General features: G+C 42.4%; 1 protein-coding gene across 5 annotated transcripts in view; it reads left to right on the forward strand.

Moving 5' to 3' along the window:
* Positions 1–20386, forward strand: part of LOC144605472 (NACHT, LRR and PYD domains-containing protein 3-like) — a 33581-nt gene that overhangs the window by 1301 nt on the left and 11894 nt on the right. Inside the window, exons 1-5 of one of the 5 annotated variants that reach the window (XM_078420773.1) lie at positions 2118–2253; positions 9030–9118; positions 13256–13422; positions 17018–17180; positions 17268–17333. In XM_078420773.1, coding sequence (XP_078276899.1) covers positions 9067–9118; positions 13256–13422; positions 17018–17180; positions 17268–17333 — 448 coding nt within the window. In that variant the 5' untranslated portion in view covers positions 2118–2253; positions 9030–9066. Of the gene's footprint in view, positions 1–2117; positions 2254–9027; positions 9119–12387; positions 12502–13255; positions 13423–14864; positions 14942–16451; positions 16563–17017; positions 17181–17267; positions 17334–20386 lie in introns of those variants that run through there. The other 4 variants (XM_078420774.1, XM_078420772.1, XM_078420775.1 and 1 more) reach the window with 4 other exon arrangements.

Here is a 20386-nt window from a genome sequence, read left to right on the forward strand (position 1 = left end):
AGATAGTTATTTGTAAAGACAGGGCAGGACCACTTGTTAAAATTCTGAATTGGGGCAATGCCAACTTTGTTACTAGACAGTAACTTCAAGTTGATTGGAGTAGATTGTTTGCCAGCAAAGGATTTTCCCCCCAAGAGTGTTGTGACAAGAGTTGGGGGCATCCATGTTCCTGTTTGAATGAAGGGCAAAGCATACGAAGGGCGAAGATTGGAGATGAGAGAAATTGAGGTTCTGGTCAGGAAAAAGAAGACATGGGTAGGTAAAGGAAGCTGGGGTCAAATTTATCCCTGGGGGAATTATGGGAACGTACCTATGAAGTAAATAAGAAGAGCAAAAGGGGGGGGGGGGGGTGGGGGGGGGAGACAGGAGATAGCTCTGGCACATAATATTAAGGGATACCAAAGAAATGTAATTAGTATGTTAAGGAAAAAAGGGTGACTATCGAGAGAATAGGCCTCCTTAGAAACGAAATCAATGATTTGGATGAAAATGTACAGATCATGCTTTGCAGATTTGCAGATGGTGCAAAAGTGTGTGGTATCATAAATAGTGCAGATGATTATGAAAAATTGCAGCAGGATTGTGATTTGTTTGGCAGGTGGGCTGAGGAATGGTTAATGGAATTTAATGCACATAATTGTAAGGTGTTGCATTGGGGGAAGTCTAACCAGGGCAAAACCTACACGGCAGATTGGTACATAATTCTTTGAAAGTGGTGTTGTGGCATTGTTCCTTAGGTGGTGGTCAAGAAGGTTTTTGGCACATTGACCATAAATCAAAGTATGGACTACAGTATGGACTATTAACTATGTTAACTATGTTAATAGTTGGTCAACACATTGGTGAGATCATATTTGGAGTTTTGTATTTAGTTTAGGTCACTTTTATAGGAAACATATGATGCAGAGAATATTTATGAGGATGGTGCAAGGATGAGGACCCTCAGCTCTTGGGAGAGTTTGCACAAGCTAGGTCTTTATTCCTTGTAGTGCAGTAGGATTAGGGGTGATCTTATGCAAGTGTATAAGATCATGAGGTGAATAGGTAGGGTGAATGATAATCCATAGTAGGGGATAACACCGGGTGGCGCTTCAATGGCAGCCTCGCCAACAGCTTTTTGTCTTTTTGTTATTTTTTGTATGTTTAAAAAGTATGTGTTAATGTTCTCTGGTTTGTTTTATGTGGGGGAGGGGGTCGGGGAAACTTTTTTCAATCTCTTGCCTTCCTGGAGATGCGGTTGTTTTCCGGATCGTATCTCCGGTAGCTCTGTGGCCTAACATCGTGGAGCTTGAGGCCTTGCTCAGGACTGACTTAGAGCTTCCGCGGGGCGTGGACTTGCCATCGGAGCCGATTCCTTGCCTGGATCGACACTCCAACCGCGGCCTGCGGACGCTAACATCAAGGAGCTCACCATCCTGGGTTGAGACCGACATCGGGAAGCTCCAAAAGCCGCATGACGTTCGCAAGTCCTTACGCTGGTCCGATCGCTTGGCGCGGGGGAGCTGAGATTCCCCCTGATGCAGGAGCTTGATCGCCCCGATAAGGAAGGCCTGCCGCTGGCTATGGGAGTAAGATCGTCCCATCAATAGAAGGTTAGAGGCCCCCGACCACTGGAGCACAAAGAAGGGAGAGATTGAACTTTTTTCCACCTTCCATCACAGTGAGGAATGCGAAGTAGTCACTGTGGCGGATGTTCATGTTAAAAATGTATTTTGTGTGTTCTGTTGCTTTTGTATTGGTATGACTGACAAATGAAATTCTTCGTATGTTGCAAAATATACTTGGCTAATAAAGTATGATTATGAATCAAGAACCAGGGGGCAAAGGTTTCAGGTGAGGGGGGGGGGGGGGTAAGATTTAATAGGAACCTGAGGGACAACTTTTTTTACACAAAGGGTGGTTGGTATATGGAATGAGTTGCCAGGTGAGGTTGGGGCAGGTACTATCACAATATTTAAAAGAAATCTGGACATAGGTTTAAAAGGATATGGGTCTAAGGCAGGCAGGCGTAGATGGGGCATGATGTTTGGCGTGGGCAAATTAGGTTGAAGGACCTGTTTCTATGCTGGATTGCTCTATTTTACTTTGCTTGTAAGATGTTATGTGTTTTTCCTTATAGTGACTGAAAGCTGTGGACAGCAGGAAATGAACTGGGACCACGGACTGGTATGTGTGCTGCACCAGCAAAGGGTATTGAGTGGTCCAAATATACAGAACTTTTCAAACAGCTGCCATTGAATGACGACAAGAAAGGTAAGGTAATCTTATTGCTACAGATAAACGTTCAGCAATAAAACATTGTTGGCATTACGCCAGGACAAAGCACACTGAAATTGCAGTATTATGTTGTATGTGCTAAGACATTGCAACGTTTGAACATTGCAAAATTCTTCTGTAGTACAAATACATCACACCCACTGATTTCACATTATTTAATCTCCATTGCATTCTCAAAACTCAAATATATTTATTAAACATGATTTCTTTCATAAACCATGCTGACTTTAATCAAGCCAGTGAATGTTTTACCTAAGTATGGTCTTTACATCTTTTCTAATGGTTCAATGGCACTTTATTGTCATGTACTCGTGTATAGTAAAATTCCTTATTTTTGCATCTATTTATATATATTACTAAAACTCTGATGTCCGTGTGTTTGTGTGTATGTGGACAGCTTAATGTTTGATGCTCGCGCAGCCAAAACCGTACACCATAGTGCTACAATTTTTGCACCACCATATTCACCATTATCCTGGCCATATATTAAAACTACTTTCATTCAAATTGAAGCTACATTTTTAAAGCTAGATAGATTTTAAAGTTTAAAATTTTCAATTCTAACCCATTTCCTGAAGGGCTTCAGCGTGTGACGTCACAATGGCACCCGTGCACCTTTGAGAGATCAGCTTGCGCCCCCCCCCCCCCGCCGGTGTTCAGCGTGTGACGTCGCAATGCGAACCGCACGTCTTCAACAGATCAGCTCCCCCCCCGGACCTTTCACTAAGGCGCTCCCCCCCCCCCCCCCCCCCCCCCCCCCCCCGCCCGACTGTTCACTCAGTGATTTCTCAGCTATACCTGGGTCAAGTAGAGGTCGGGTCCTCAGACATGCAGAAAATACATGCATTTCCCCCATAACATATAACATATAACATATAACAACTACAGCATGGAAACAGGCCTGTCCGGCCCTGCCAGTCCACGCCGACCATTCTCCCTGACCTAGTCTCATCTACCTGCACTCAGACCATAACCCTCCAATCCCCTCCTATCCATATACCTATCCAATTTACTCTTAAATAATTAAATCGAGCCAGCCTCCACCACTTCCACCGGAAGCCCATTCCATACAGCCACAACCCTCTGAGTAAAGAAGTTCCCCCTCATGTTACCCCTAAACCTTTGTCCCTCAATTCTGAAGCTATGTCCCCTTGTTGGAATCTTCCCCACTCTCAAAGGGAAAAGCCTACCCACGTCAACTCTGTCCGTCCCTCTCAAAATTTTAAAAACCTCTATCAAGTCCCCCCTCAACCTTCTACGCTCCAAAGAATAAAGACCCAACCTGTTCAACCTCTCTCTAGCCCAAGTGCTGAAACCCAGGCAACATTCTAGTAAATCTCCTCTGTACTCTCTCCATTTTGTCGACATCCTTCCTATAATTTGGCGACCAGAACTGCACACCATACTCCAGATTCGGCCTCACCAATGCCCTGTACAATTTCAACATTACATCCCAACTTCTATACTCGATGCTCTGATTTATAAAGGCAAGCATACCAAACGCCTTCTTCACCACCCTATCCACATGAGATTCCACCTTCAGGGAACAATGCACAGTTATTCCCAGATCCCTCTGTTCCACTGCATTCCTCAATTCCCTACCATTTACCCTGTACGTCCTATTTTGATTTGTCCTGCCAAAATGCAGCACCTCACACTTATCAGCATTAAACTCCATCTGCCATCTTTCAGCCCACCCTTCCAAAAGGCCCAAGTCTCTCTGTAGACTTTGAAAATCTACCTCACTATCAACTACTCCACCTATCTTAGTATCATCTGCATATTTACTAATCCAATTTGCCACACCATCATCCAGATCATTAATGTAAATGACAAACAACAGTGGACCCAACACAGATCCTTGGGGCACTCCACTAGACACTGGCCTCCAACCTGACAAACAATTGTCAACCGTTACCCTCTGGTATCTCCCATTCAGCCATTGTTGAATCCATCTTGCAACCTCACTATTAATACCCAACGATTTAACCTTCTTAATCATCCTTCCGTGTGGAACCTTGTCAAATGCCTTACTGAAGTCCATATAGACAACATCCACAGCCTTGCCCTTATCAATTTCCCTGGTAACCTCTTCAAAAAATTCAAGAAGATTAGTCAAACATGACCTTCCAGGCACAAATCCATGTTGACTGTTTCTAATCAGGCCTTGATTATCCAAATAATTATATATATTGTCCCTAAGTATCTTTTCCATTAATTTTCCCACCACAGACGTCAAACTAATAGGTCTATAATTGCTAGGTTTACTTTTAGAACCTTTTTTAAACAAAGGCACAACATGCGCAATGCGCCAATCTTCCGGCACCATCCCTGTTTCTAATGACGTTTGAAATATTTCCGTCATAGCCCCTGCTATTTCTGCACTAACTTCCCTCAATGTCCTAGGGAATATCCTATCAGGACCTGGAGACTTATCCACTTTTATATTCTTCAAAAGTGTCCGTACCTCCTCTTCTTTAATCCTCCTAATTTCCATCACTACTCTACTTGTTTCGCATACCTCACATAATTCAATATCCTTCTCCTCGGTAAATACCGAAGAAAAGAAATTGTTTAATATCTCCCCCATTTCTTCCGGCTCAGCACATAGCTGTCCACTCTGACTCTCTAATGGACCAATTTTATCCCTCACTATCCTTTTGCTATTGACATATCTATAGAACCCCTTGGGGTTTACTTTTACATTACTTGCCAAAGCAGCCTCATATCTTTTTTTCGCTTTTCTAATTTCCTTTTTAAGATTCCTTTTACATTCTTTATATTCCTCAAGAACCTCATTTACTCCCTGCCGCTTATATTTATTGTATATCTCCCTCTTTTTCCGAACCGTGTCCAATTTCCCTGGAAAAACACGGCTCTTTCAAATTATTATTCTTTCCTTTCCACCGAACAGGGACATAAAGACTCTGTACTCTCAAAATTTCACCTTTAAATATCCTCCATTTCTCTATTATATCCTTTTCATAAAACAACAATTTCCATTTCACTCCTTTTAAATCCTTTCTCATCTCCTCAAAATTAGCCTTTCTCCAATCCAAAATCTCAACCCTTGGTCCAGATTTGACCTTCTCCATAATGATATTGAAACTAATGGCATTATGATCACTAGACCCAAAGTGCTCCTCAACACATACCTCCGTCACCTGACCCATCTCATTTCCTAACAGGAGGTCCAACACTGCCCCTTCTCTGGTAGGCACCTCTACGTATTGCTGCAAAAAACTAACCTGCACACATTTTACAAACTCCAAACCATCCAGCCCTTTAACAGAATGTGATTCCCAGTCTATATACGGAAAATTGAAATCACCCACAATCACCACTCTGTGCTTACTACTAATATCTGCTATCTCCTTACATATTTGCTCTTCCAATTCTCGTTCCCTATTTTGCGGTCTATAATACACCCCTATAAGAGTTGCTAAACCTTTCTCATTTCTGAGTTCCACCCAAACAGCCTCCTTAATCGAGCCTTCTAGTCTGTCCTGCCAAAGTACTGCTGTGATATCCTCCCTGACAAGCAATGCAACACCCCCACGTCTTGCCCCTCCGATTCTATCACATCTGAAACAATGAAATCCTGACTATTGTTAATTGATGTGCAGCACCCAGTGTTTTCTCGCCATTCTTTGAAAGACTAGGCTTGTATACACTGGAATTTAGAAGGATGAGAGGAGATCTTATCGAAACGTATAAGATTATTAAGGGGTTGGACACGTTAGAGGCAGGAAATATGTTCCCAATGTTGTGGGAGTCCAGAACATCGTGTGATTGCAAATGCTACTGAGAGCGAAAACAAGTGGGTATCTTCAATCAAGCTGAAATATCTGCAATTTTAACAAGTGGCATAACTTTCTCTCGTGGTAACTTATGGATAATTCTTATAAATGTAATCAACTTAAAATCAAGTCAAGTAGATAAAAACAAAGAGGAAAGACAGAACACATTTCTAGGGATTGTGGAACATCAGTTCTGTAAACAATATCCAATGTCCGCACAAGGGACATAGGTGAATCGTACAGTACCCAAGGAATTAAAAGTTCCCAGCTATTTCCACTTCAGCATCATTGATGTAAGTTGCTGCTTGTAGTCGACCATGTTTCCTGAGGTGGATAACTAATTATTTCATCATGGATAGAAAATTGGTTGACAGACAGAAAGCAAAGAGTGGGGATAAATGGGTCCCTTTCAGAATGGCAGGCAGTAACTAGTGGGGTACCGCAAGGCTCGGTGCTGGGACCGCAGCTAATTACAATATACATTAATGACTTGGATGAAGGGATTAAAAGTACCATTAGCAAATTTGCAGATGATACAAAGCTGGGTGGTAGAGTGAACTGTGAGGAAGATGCTATGAGGTTGCAGGCTGACTTGGACAGGTTGTGTGAGCGGGGGGATGCATGGCAGATGCAGTTTAATGTGGATAAGTGTGAGTTATCCACTTTGGTGGTAAGAATAGGAAGGCAGCGTATTATCTGAATGGTGTCAAGTTAGGAAAAGGGGACGTACAACGAGATCTGGGTGTCCTAGTGCATCAGTCGCTGAAATGAAGCATGCAGGTACAGCAGGCAGTGCAGAAAGCCAATGGAATGTTGACCTTCATAACAAAAGGAGTTGAGTATAGGAGCAAAGAGGTCCTTCTGCAGTTGTACAGGGCCCTAGTGAGACCGCACCTGGAGTACTGTGTGCAGTTTTGGTCTCCAAATTTGAGGAAGGATATTCTTGCTATTGAGGGCGTGCAGCGTAGGTTTACTAGGTTAATTCCTGGAATGGCGGGACTGTCGTATGTTGAAAGACTGGAGCGACTAGGCTTGTATACACTGGAATTTAGAAGGATGAGAGGAGATCTTATCGAAACGTATACGATTATTAAGGGGTTGGACATGTTAGGGGCAGGAAACATGTTCCCAATATTGGGGGAGTCCAGAACAAGGGGCCACAGTTTAAGAATAAGGGGTAGGCCATTTAGAACTGAGATGAGGAAAAACTTTTTCAGTCAGAAAGTTGTGAATCTGTGGAATTCTCTGCCTCAGAAGGCAGTGGAGGCCAATTCTCTGAATGCATTCAAGAGAGAGCCTGATAGAGCTCTTAAGGATAGCGGAGTCAGGGGGTATGGGGAGAAGGCAGGAACGGGGTACTGATTGAGAATGATCAGCCATGATCACATTGAATGGCGGTGCTGGCTCGCAGGGCCGAATGGCCTCTTCCTGCACCTATTGTCTATAGTCTAATGGTAGGTGTTTATTTGGCACCTTCTGATTTGTCGGTTTAAAGAATTTTGGAAGGGGACCGTAAATGCATTCGCTATTTCCAAGAACGTAACATTTTGTACTCCTGAGATGCAGATCATCAATCTTTGGGCATTTGTTAACCTTTAGCCGTTTTAATTTCTCTTGCTCTATTTAGTAACCGTGATTTTCTTTGTTCTTCCTCCGTGTGATTTTTTTGTCTCCCGAATTTTGTAAGGTTATTTTGTGTTGTACTTTGGGAGAGGTTTGGCACAGGTTACTGATTGTGGATGATCAGCCATGATGACAATGAATGGCGGTGCTGGCTCGAAGGGCATAATGGCCGCCTCCTGCACCTATTTTCTATGTTAATAGTTTTGTCCTCTGACTGAATTTTAAAATTATTTCAAACATTTGATTCTGTTTCATTTTCTGGCAATATTATGTGCATCAACTGGTGGATCTATTACTATACATAATTTCCTTTGGAATCACAGTTGTGACATCTTTGCTTTTTGGCCAATTTTTTTCCAAGTGGCTATTAGACTTCGGAACTAATCGCATTTTCTCCTACATCACTGAGGTGCTGCTATATACTCTGTCTTAACTCTACCTCATTGTTATTTGTATTGGACTTTGTGTTTCCTTGGGTACTGCCTCATAATGCACCATTTTGCTGTTTTTTTTTGTATTAGCTGTTGTAATTGCTATATCAATCTTACTGGATACTGTTTACTCTGACCTTTATCCAAACAAGGAATTTTATTGCACCCTAGCACATATGACAATAAATTAATCTGGTATTTGCAAATCTGTTTTTTTTTAACTAATTGAAAATACTAAAAAATAACTGAACATGCTTGAAGTGGGAAACAAAAGCAGAAAATTCTGGAAATACTCGGGTCAGATTACATTGGTGGAAAAACTAAACAGTCAACATGTCAGGTCTGAAACCCTTCCATCTTGCTTACATCTTTTTCTGCAGCAATTAATTGTCAAGATAAGTGATTTGCCTTTCAGGGTTAGAGAGAAGAAATGTCTTCGCCCAGATGGGAGTGTATTTTTGGAATTCCCCCACTATGGTGGCCAATAGGTGGTCAATTACTGAATGTATTAAAAATAGAGTTTTGTATATTATGGGATTTTGTGTTCGTGCAGGAACGTGGCACTGAGCTAAAATATGTCATAATTGTACTGAATGAAAAGGCAGTTGTGAGGAGCTAAATTATGTATCTATTTTCTTGAATTGTTTAACACTGTTCTAATCTATAGTCACAGTGAAATATACATTCTGCAAATGTAAGTAATGAAATGTTTTTTTTAATGTAAGAACCTTTTTTCCCAGCTTCACCATATTCCCATATTTATATGGTTTTGACTTTTGTATTCTCTGAGAGCAAGCATCTCTTATAGTGGTTGGGAAGGGAAGATTTGATGCCCTGTTTACAATAGATGTCTTGTTATCAGATCTCTGTATAATTATCATGATTGCATTTATTATAGTATCATAACCACCTATTGGAAGTACCATTTGCCCATCATGGCTGAAGATTCAAATGAGACTCTAGTATCAAGATCTGCAGTGAATACAAGTATGTTCACTTTAAAAAAAAAATCATAATGTCTGTTCTATCAAATTGTGTAAATGTTATGTGTGTAATTTTATATGCAGGAAGAGGAACTGAAATGGAAACTGGCGATAGTCCTAGTGTCATACAGCATGGAAACAGCCCTTCGGCCCTACTTGCCCACACCGACCAACATGTCCTATTTGCCCTAATCCCATCTGCCTGCTTTTGGCCCATATCCCTCTAAACCTATCCTGGTCATATAGCTGTCTAAATGTTTCTTAAATGTTGCAATAGCACCTGCCTCAACTACCTCCTCCAGCAGCCCATTCCGTACACCCACCACCCTTTGTTATCTCTCGGGTTCTGATTAAATCTCCCCCCCCCTCATTTTAAATGTATGTCTTCTGGTTCTCGGTTCCCTTCCTCAGGGCGAGAGACTCTTTGTTTACTTGATTTAGTCCTCATGATTTTGTAACCTCCAAGATCACTCCTCATCCTCTTGTGCTCCAAGGAATAGAGTTCTAGCCTGTTCAACCCCTCCATGTAGCTCAGACTCTCGAGTCCTGGCAACATCCTCGTAAATCTTCTCTGCACCCTTTTCAGCTTGACTACATCTTTCCTATAATGTGCCCAAAACTGAAGACAATACTCTAAATGTAACCTCACCAATGTCTTATATAACTGCAACATAACCTCCCAACATCTAGACTTGAGGTAGATATATTTTTGAACGATTAAAGAATTGAGAGCTGTGTAGAACTGGCACAAAAGAGGCTTGGGGAAGGTACGCCATCATATTAACTAGCGAAGCAGATTGGGTCAGTGGCTAACTCTTGTTTCTATTTTCTTGTGTTTTTGCTGGAAGGAGAGAACTTTGTGACTGGCAAGAAGGGAAATTGCTATCGGGAGACTCGCTGGAATTGTACAGTAATTCTCGGGTATTGGGACTGCTGAGCTAGGTGGCAGTGAGAACCAATTGCTTCCCCCCCCCCTCCTCCCCATCCCTGGGTTTTCCTGACATCGTGCTGTTTTTCACAAAGTAGTAGAGTACCCAAGTTCATAAAGTTGGATAATGGAATTGATGGCTTAGTGGCCAAGTTTGCAGATGATACGAAGAGAGGTGGAGGGGCAGGTAGTGTTGAGGTAGTTGGGAGAAGGAAAGACGTGGCTGACGAAATGCAGCATAGCAAAGTGTACAGTTATGCACTTTGGTAGAGGGAATAAAGGCTAAAGGGCCTGTCGCACTTAGGCAATTTTAAGGCGACTGCCGGCAACTAGGCTGTCGCCGACAGTTCGCCGGGATGTCGCGGGCATGATTGTGAGGAGTCTTCCAAGAATTGTAATGGATCTCAGCGCGTCACTGAGAAATTATCCGGAGTGAAATTTCTCGGCGACAGCTGGCTTGTCGCCAGGTATCGTTGTTTATTGCGGGCGCTGTCGCATGGTGTCCCCAGGTTTACTAGTTTCTCTTAGATGTATTTAGAAGCACATAATATTAAAATAAGTAAAAATTTCAAGATACCATGAAATACTTGTGTTTAACCAATTTATTTACCGTCAGGACATTTGATAGGTAGATTGGAGGCGACAGTTTGGAGTCGCCTCCAATCTACCTATCAAATGTCCTGACGGTAAATAAATTGGTTAAACACAAGTATTTTATGGTATCTTGAAATTTTTACTTATTTTAATATGTGCTTCTAAATACGGTCAAGTAAGCGTGAGAATTTTCGCGATGTTTATGGCCATAAGCGATCACATTGAAAGTAGGCTCCCAACCCAGATATGCAACCCAGAAACCAGATATGCATCTCCCGTACATTTTCAAAGAATGCCCACACTTTTCACAAAAATCCATTTAACCACTTTTTAAATTAAATTTTTTATACTGCCATTAGTAAACTGGAGGTCAATCCAGTTTATGACTTGTTATTGTGAAGCTAGGTTTTTAAGTAAGCCATGCAAGATGTTATAGTTCAAAACTCTCGTACTTACCGACTTGTCAGTGATTTCAGCGCCAATTAGGACGCTGGAGAAGCATTGACAGCGTGGGAATTTTGCGATGTTTCCAAAGACTGTAATCTCGACCTGACTCGGCATTGTCGTCGGGTAAAATAAAATTTCGGCCATCTTCTACGACTTTGACAGTCGCCGACAGTCGCCTAAAAAATCGCCTAAGTGGGACGGTCCCTTTAGACGTCCTTCGAAATGGGGAAAGTATACAGAAATCTGAGGTTCAAAGGGATTTGTGAGTGCATGTGCAGGATTTTCCGAAATGTCAATTTGCAGATGAAACATGTGGGAAGGGACTTGCAGATGCTCGTTTAAACGAAAGATAAACACAAAAAGCTGGAGTAACTCAGTAGGTCAGACAGCATCTCTGGAGAAAAGGAATAAGTGATGTTTCTGGTTGAGACCCCTCTGACTAAGAGTCGGGGGAAATGGAAACAAGAATTATAGATAGTGATATCGAGAGAGTTATAGAACAAATGAATGAAAGATTTGCAAAAAAAGTATCAATGATAAAGGAAACAAGCCATTGTTAGAGGCGGGCTAGGTGAAAACGAGTTACAGACCATGTGACTCAACAAGACGACTTTAGAACTTGTACAACTACTTGGGTGGGGGAGGGACAGGGAGAGAGGGGATGACAGTTATTTGAAGTTAGAGAAATCAATATTCATACCTTCGGGTTGTAAACTGCCCAAGCGAAATATGACGTGCTATTCCTCCAATTTGTGTTTGGCCTCACCGACAGTGCTGGAGGCCGAGGACTGAAAGGTCAGTATGGGAAGGGGAATTAAAGTGTTTGACAAGTAGGAGATCAGGTAGGCCCTGAGCTAAGGTAGTGAGGGTTTTGAAGCATTAATATTAAGTTATATATATTAATAAACATGTGGGATAAAAGAGGTAAACCGGAATGGATTTGTTGCAAAGGACACTAGTTTGACGTGATTTGAGGCCTAGAACAGTACAGGAACAGGCTCTTCGGCTCACAAACGCTTATCTGATTGCACTTGATCCATATCACTCTATTCCCTATATATCCATGTAGCTATCAAAAAGCCTCTTAAAAGCCATAATTGTTCTTGCCCCTATCACCACCTCCAGCAGTGTTCAAGACACCCACCACCCTCTGAAAAAAAAATATTGTCTCGCACATCTTCTTTAAACTTTGTCCTCTTGCCTTAAAGCTATGCCCTCTCGTGTTTGATATTTTGACCCTGAAATAAGGGTTCTGACTGACTACCCTATCCATGCTTCTCATAATTTATATCTTTTGATTGCAGGCGAATGAGGGGTGATCTTATTGAGGTGTATAAAATCATGAGAGGAATAGATCGGGTAAATGCACAGCCTCTTGCCCAGAGTAGGTGAATCGAAGACCAGAGGCCAGGTTTAAGGTGAAGGGGAAAAGATTTAATAGGAATCTGAGGAATAACTTTTTCACACAAAGGATGGTGGATGTATGGAACAAGCTGCGAGCTGGTTGAGGCAGGGACTTTCCTAACATTTAAGAAACAGTTACAGGTCAATGGATAGAACAGGATGGTTAAGGACCAAACATGGGCAGGTGGGACCAGTACAGTTGGGGCATGTTCGCAGGTGTGCGCAAGTTGGGTCGACGGGCCTGTTTCCACACTGTATCACTCTATGACTATGATTATCTATTCTCTCCTCAATCTCTGATATTGATAACAATGCAGAAAGTGCATTGTGTGGTTTTTCAGGAGGTAGTTGATGAGATTTGTAGAAGCTCCCAGCCTTGTGTTAAAGGGAAATAAGGTATCCTGGTAACACATTTTTAATTTAGATTTAGATTCTACAGCGCGGAAACAGGCCCTTCGGCCCACCAAGTCCGCGCCGCCCAGCGATCCCCGCACATTAACACTATCCTACACACACCAGGGACAATTTTTACATTTACCCAGTCAATTAACCTACATACCTGTACGTCTTTGGAGTGTGGGAGGAAACCGGAGATCTCGGAGAAAACCCACGCAGGTCACGGGGAGAACGTACAAACTCCATACAGACGGTGCCCGTAGTCAGGATCGAACCTGAGTCTCCGGCGCTGCATTCGCTGTAAGGCAGCAACTCTACCGCTGCGCCACCGTGCCGCCATTTAATGTTCCATTTTTCTCCATATGTTCACAGATCTGAGGATTGCATTGATGGAAATCTTGGCAACTTGTGATGATTACAAACTGTTCAGATTAACACAGTTTTACCGGGACAGGTTAGAGCAGGCAATTGAAGGAGAGGTGAAATCAATCGGCATGCGATTGAAAGAGCAGCAGCATTTCAATGATCAAGAACTTTCGGTGAGTGACACAACTTGGTTTCTACTGTGTTCGCAAAACCAAGAGAGCATCAGGTCTAAGCACTGCAAAAGTATGCTGCAAAGAAACAGGCCAGAAAACCTGAGGAATTTAAAACTGGAAAAAATGACAATTTTCAGCTGCTTCTGTACTGAAGTGGAGAGTGATTTCCTGCATAAAAATAATTTTATTTTTGAAGAAAGGGGAGATCAAATTTGGATGAAATAATTCAAGCAAAATGCCTGTGAACTTGGTTAAACTGAAGGAACTTGGAGATGACACTGACATGCGCAATAATGTAAACCATTTCTGAGCAAACATGTAAACGTTTCATTATCATATAGATACAACACGGACCAGTCCTTCGATTCATGCTGTTCATCAATCACATATTTACACTAATTCAACATTAATCCCATATTTTATTCATCCCCATTCTCAATCGCCCTTTCTCCCCTACCCCGAACCCACCACTTACCAAAGCACGAGCTGCAAATTTGCCCGATGTGGTTGATGAACAGTGTGAATCAAAGGACCTGTCCACATTGTATCTGTATAACAATGAAATGTTTATGCAGAAATGCTTTTTATTGTGCATATCAGTGTAATCTCCAAGTTCCTTAAGTTTATCCAAGTTCACAGGCATTTTGCTTGAATTATTTCATCCAAATTTGATCTTCCCTTTCCTCAAAATTTATTTTTTTAGGAATTTGTAGCACGTGTTATTTTCAAGTTCGTATGTCTTGGGCATTTGGGAGTAAATCGGAGCACCCACACATCACAGGGAATATACAGATTGTATCCCCCCAAGATAGGATTGAACCTGAGTTTCAGGCACTGAGGCATTTGCTGTGCTTCTGGAGGTGGCCCATAGAGGGGAAATTCATCTAAAAATGATGATGCTTAAAAATCTGATGCTCTCTTTCTTGAGGTAGATGTTTCGGCAACCTTTTGTGAAATATTTATTGCAAATGTGCAGTTGAATGTAACGCAACAAGTTGCTTTCAAGAGATAGACACAGTGTTGGAGTAACTCAGTGGGTCAGGCAGCATCTCTGCAGAAAGAAGACATTTGGATCGGGACCCTTCAGACTTAGTGTGTGTGTGGTGGGGGGGGGGGGGGGGGGGGGAGCGGTGAACACCTGGAGGCAAGATAAAACGGGACCAATCGGGGCCATCCACAAATGACCTCTGGCTGGGTGGTGACCCTGGAATGACCAATGTTGGCTAGGGAAGGTGTGAACTCAAAGGATACAATGTGTAGAATTGAAGAATAGGTTAAATGAAATGGGAGAGGAAGGGGGCAAGAGGGGCGTGTAGATTTCATACAAATGAGAGAATTCAACATTCATACTACTGAGTTGTAAACTACCCAGGAGAAATGAGCTACTATTCCTCCAATTCGCATGTAGGCTAGCTCTGGCAATGAAGGAGGCCCAGGAGCGAAATGTCAGTATGGGTATGGGAATGAGAGTTGAAATGGTTGGCAGCAGAGACATCCCATTGCCCTGGGTGGATCGAGTGTAAGTATTCAGTGAAATTGTCACCATGTCTTAGTTTAGTTAAGCCGATGTACAAGAGCCAACATTGGGAATGCAGTAAATGAGTTTACAGGAGGTACATGTGAACCTCGGTCTCAGAGAAACATAGAAAACATAGAAACATAGAAAAATAGGTGCAGGAGTAGGCCATTCAGCCCTTTGAGCTAACACTGCCATTCAATATGATCATGGCTGATCATCTAACATCTGTACCCCTTTCCTGCTTTATCCCTTGATTCCTTTAGCCCCAAGAGCTAAATCTAACGCTCTCTTGAAACATCAAGTGAATTGACCTCCACAGCCTTCTGTGGCAGAGAATTCTGCAGATTCACAACTTTCTGGGTGAAGAAGTTTTTCCTCATCTCCGTCCTAAATGGCCTACCCATTATTCTTAAACTGTGACCCCCTGGTTCTGGACTCCCCCAACATCGGGAACATTTTGCCTGCATCTAGCCTGTCCAATCCTTTAAGAATTTTATATTTCTAAGACCTCCTCTCATCCGTGTGAATACAAGCCCAGTCGACCCATTCTTTCATCATATATCAGTCCCGCCATCCTGTGAATTAACCTGGTGAACCTACACTGCAGTCCCTCAATAGCAATAATGTCTTTCCTCAAATTAGAAGACCAAATTGCACACAATACTCCAGGTGCAGGCTCACCAGGGCCCTGTACAACTGCAGTAGGACCTCCTTCCTCCTAAACTCGCATCCTCTTGCAAAGAAGGCAACATGCCATAAGCTTTCTTCACTGCCTGCTGTACCTGCATGCTTACTTTCAGTGACTGATGTCCAAGCACAGCCAGGTCTCGTTGCACCTCCCCTTTTCCTAATCTAACACCATTCAGATGATAATCTGCATTCCTGTTCTTGCCACCAATCCTCGCATTTATCCACATTATACTGCATTTGCCATGCATCTGTCCAGATGACCAGGGGAACTGTCCTTGTTGCATCTGTGGGGACGGGAAACAAGAGAATAACTGAGACACGGAGAAGACACATGTGAGTGCCCCATTTATGACAGAAGGGGGGAAATCGCCAATTTTTGAAGAATTAGGGCATCCCGGAAATCTGAGTATGGAACACCTCATCTAGAGAGCAGATGCGACAGAAATGGTGGAATTGAGAGTAGGGAATAGCATCTTTGCAAGAGGCAGGGTGGGAAGATGTGTGGTCCAGATTTTGGCTTGGTGGCTTAGAACCCACCAGTATGAAAGTTGGGGAGAGAGATACGGGCCAAACGCATGCAGGTGGGATGAGTGGATGGGGCATGTTGGTCGGTGTGGGCAAGTTGAGCCAAAGGGCCTGTTTCCACGCTCTGTGACTATAAAAGTTAATTTGGTTTGTTGCTTTGGAAGTACATATTTCAGCATGAAAAGTGATTTAATATGAGCCCATTAATGTTACTGTCAACTTAAACTCCTCTTTTGTACACATTATCGATCTGTTTTTCATTGTACCCATTTCCCCCTGTTCCATTATATAATAGGTGTTCTGCTCATTTGCTCCGATGCATTTTCCTCTTTGTAACTTCTAGAATGGCTGTTTTCTCCAAATGTACAATTGCTTCCAGCTGCGCTTTGTATTACTCTACAGACAGGTGAATACATTGAAAGAATTTCTGCTTTTCGTATCCATCTAATTAGTGTTCCATTCTTTAAGTTTATTTTTCCTTTGTCTTATTCTCCTCAGCTTTGCTCTATTTTGCTGTACTCCGGCGGCGCCCACTTTTGAAATTCTCTTCTCGCGAGTCTAAATTATTTGCCTCATTTGCCCTTTTTATGATGTGGACAAGGTCTACGTTTGGTATATTTTTAAAGCCAATAGATTTTAAGTAAGTGAAAGTAAGGCATGTAAATTAAACCAAGATTAGCATTAGTTAATATCTTCCTGGCTGAGCAGCAGATAGGGTGAAATAGATGTTACAGAATATTCATTCTATCTGAATAATTTATTTCAGTGGATTCTTATAGTGAGAGCTCCTCACACTGAACAGGTCAGTTCCCTGTGTTTATTTTTCATTCTGATCCACAATATATTTGATATTATTTGCAGAAAGTGATAGAGGAAGAGAATAAGGCCCACAGTTCGAAACTTCTTGTTACTCTTGTGATGGAGAAAGGCTCCTCTACCCGAAGGGCAATGTGGGAATCCTTTATGAAAACAAATAATAGATTGCCAAAATTGGAGAACATGTTGACAGATATACAGAAATTGGGTAGGAAAAATTACATGCTGAATTTGAATTCTTCCCATTTTACTATTTGCACATACTCAATTCATAAAATCTAAATGATTTAAACAGGTACTGATCCAGAGGAGTTCATGAAATTAATCCGGGGTTGTGCAGAGGTTCCCAGCCACCTAAAAGGTAAGTGACAAGTTAGATTTCCATTTTCTAATTACTCACTTTCCGCAATGTAGCAGCGTCAAGCACATTCAGTATTTGTGGTTTATCCCGAAATCCACTAATGAATGGTAGTAAGCCCCTTCTCATTGCCAGATGGAGTCCTGTAAATGTACAATGCTTTTGGACCTGCAATTCCAGGATGTGGATATGACAATAGTTCCAGATCAGGGGAGTGTACAACTTTAAGGGGAGTCTGCAGTTGGTGTTGCTCATCTCTGCATGAAGCCCCCCTTGTACTGCAAATTTGGGAGCTGTTAGTGTCGTGTTAGTTGGTTATTGCAGTGTGGTTTGATGATGTTACACACTGCACGAGTGGTGCAGGAAAGGAATATTTAAGGTGATGGGTGGCATTCCAGTCAATTGGGTTACTGTTTTGTTCTGGAAGTTTGGAAGTTCACTTATCCAGTCAAGTAGAGGAACATCCAATGCACATTTCAAACCTATCTACTTAACTTTTCCACCTATGTGTTGCCAGGAGATAAGCTCTGATCTCTGACCTTCTCTTGTAGCAGCTTTAGTTATGGACCTAGTCCAACTGGACAGGACCCTTCAGCAATGTGAAATCTGAACCTGCCAGGGATATGAAAAACAGAACTTCGAAACACACCTTGCAAAATCCTGCTACACGAAACCCTTCGTATGTTGGGCAGAACCCAAATTTGCTGTAGAATTGTGGAAATGTTTGCAGCCAAATGATTACTGCAGTTAAAGGTGATGGCTTATCATTGCCTTATGATGGATCGTTAGGGGTAATAATTTATGCTCTCGGCAGGGATGCCTACATCCTAAAAATAGAATTTAAAAGAAAAGGCATAACCATGAACTGAACTGTGAATAGTGAATTTGGATTGGCCTTGATAACAGAAGGGACACTTGTATTTTCTATTTAGTTATTATATGTGCTATTAAATATGCCATTCTTTCCCATCCAGCATTGGTCATGTCATATAACGTGGAATCAGAACCTTGGCCCAACTTGCCCATGCTGTCCAAGATGCCACATTTACACTTGTTCCACCTGGCTAAGTTTGGTCCATATTTCTGTCAAAATGTCTTTTAAATGTTGTTTCTATACCTGCTTCTCCTACCCACTCTGGCAGCTTGTTCCTTATACCCACCTCCATCTATGTGGAAAAAGCTGCCCCTTGGGTTCCTATCAAATCTTAATTTTAAAGCTTAAACCTAAATTCCCCTATTCACCCTATCTATTCCCCTCATGATCTTATGCACCTCTATCAGATCACCCCTCATCCTCCTGTGCTCCAAGGAATAAAGTCTTAGCTGACACAACCTCTCCCTATAACTCAGGCTCCCAAGTTGTGACAAGATCTTCATAAATATTCTTTGCGCTCTTTCAAATTGAACAACATCTTTCATACAGCAGACTGAAAAAAACTGAACACAATACCCCAAATGTAGCCTCACCGATGTTTTGTGCATCTGTAGAGCAACATTACAAATCACTACCCTGACTGAAGGCCAATGTACTGGAAGCCATCATGACCATCCTATCTACCTGTGATGCCACTTTCAAGGAACTATGTACCCTCTGCTCTAAACACACTCCAGAGCCCCCCTGTTTACTGTGTAGAACCTGTCCTGGTTAGACTTCCGAAAATGCTCACACTTGGCTGCATTAAATTTCATTACCCATTCCTCAACCCATCGGCCCAACCGATCGTTTGTGTGCTGTCTCTGCTCTGACATTCCATTTTCTTATGCTTAGGAATCCCTATTGTCATAGGGATCAGGGTTCCTAATGCTACCTTTCTAGGGAATGGTGGATTCAGGACATTAGTGGTTGTACCGTTAAAGAAACAAAAAGGGATTAGAGTCTTCTAAAAACAAGGCACCATTACATACCAAATACTTGATTAATTCACCTCCCTCTGTCCAGTCCCTAAACTGCTCGGAGAACCAGCGCGCATCCCTGCCACCTTCTTGCTCTTTAATGTTTTATGTAAAGCACATTAAGTTGCCTTGTTGCTGGAATGTACGATATAAATAAACTTACCTTGCCTTTGGCTTCTACATTCCATGTATCCCCCTGCCCCCCCCCGGACCAAGCTTCGTCTCCCAGCCTCTTGGTCAATGAAGCTGATAACTGTCTGTAATCTGTACGTTTCCCCAGGTATAAGTAACACGTGCTGTACTGGGGCTCCATCATCACTCTTACCCAGGGCTTGTCCTATTTTCAGACCTTTTTATTACTACTAATTTTTCACAGACCCCGCTTCTCTCTCTGGGTAACTAGTTTAACGTAGTCTGCACTGACCAATTCACAAAACATTTCCACAGACCCTAGCCTCTGAGACTGGTTACACAATTTAAACTCTCCAATTCATAAAGCTCTCTTACCCAGTGTTGGCTTCTATGTGGATCTCAGCATCAAACCTGATCTGCCTCTTGCGAGGCACCACAGTGTTCCCGGGAACTTGCTCTGGAGTTCAGACTCAATGGATCCGAAAGTGCACTTTTACTCCCTTTGAGGTCCCGCTCAGACTGCAGCCGCTTATTCATTCATCGTAGATGGTCCCAGCGAGATCCTGCCATGTATGATTTCAGCAGGACTCAGCCATGCTTCCCCAGCTGGGGTAGTACGAATCTGGAACAGGGCCACGGGAAGTAATTTGAGCCAGGTAGTTCCCGTTTCAGGCTGCAGTTTGGCCAATTTATTTTTTAAGGTCTGATTAACTCTTTCAACTAGTCTGGCAGCCTGAGGTCTGTAGGCACAATGCAACTGTTACTGGATGCCCTTCTGGGTACAGAATTCCTTGTTTATCTGACCCACGAAATGAGGGCCATTGTCTGAACATAATCGAATTGGAATTCCATGCCTGGAAATAATCTCTCATTGATACCTTCACAGCAGCAGAGGCTTTGTTATCTGTTGTCGGGTAAGCCTAATCCATTTGCTAAAAACATCAACAATAACTAGTACATATTTATAACACTGACATCTTTCCATCTCTGTGTAGTCCATCTGGAGGGTCTCAAAGGGACCCGTGGGCAGT

The sequence above is a fragment of the Rhinoraja longicauda genome, chromosome 24, assembly GCF_053455715.1.
Source record: "Rhinoraja longicauda isolate Sanriku21f chromosome 24, sRhiLon1.1, whole genome shotgun sequence".
In the NCBI taxonomy this organism is placed as follows: domain Eukaryota; kingdom Metazoa; phylum Chordata; class Chondrichthyes; order Rajiformes; family Arhynchobatidae; genus Rhinoraja; species Rhinoraja longicauda.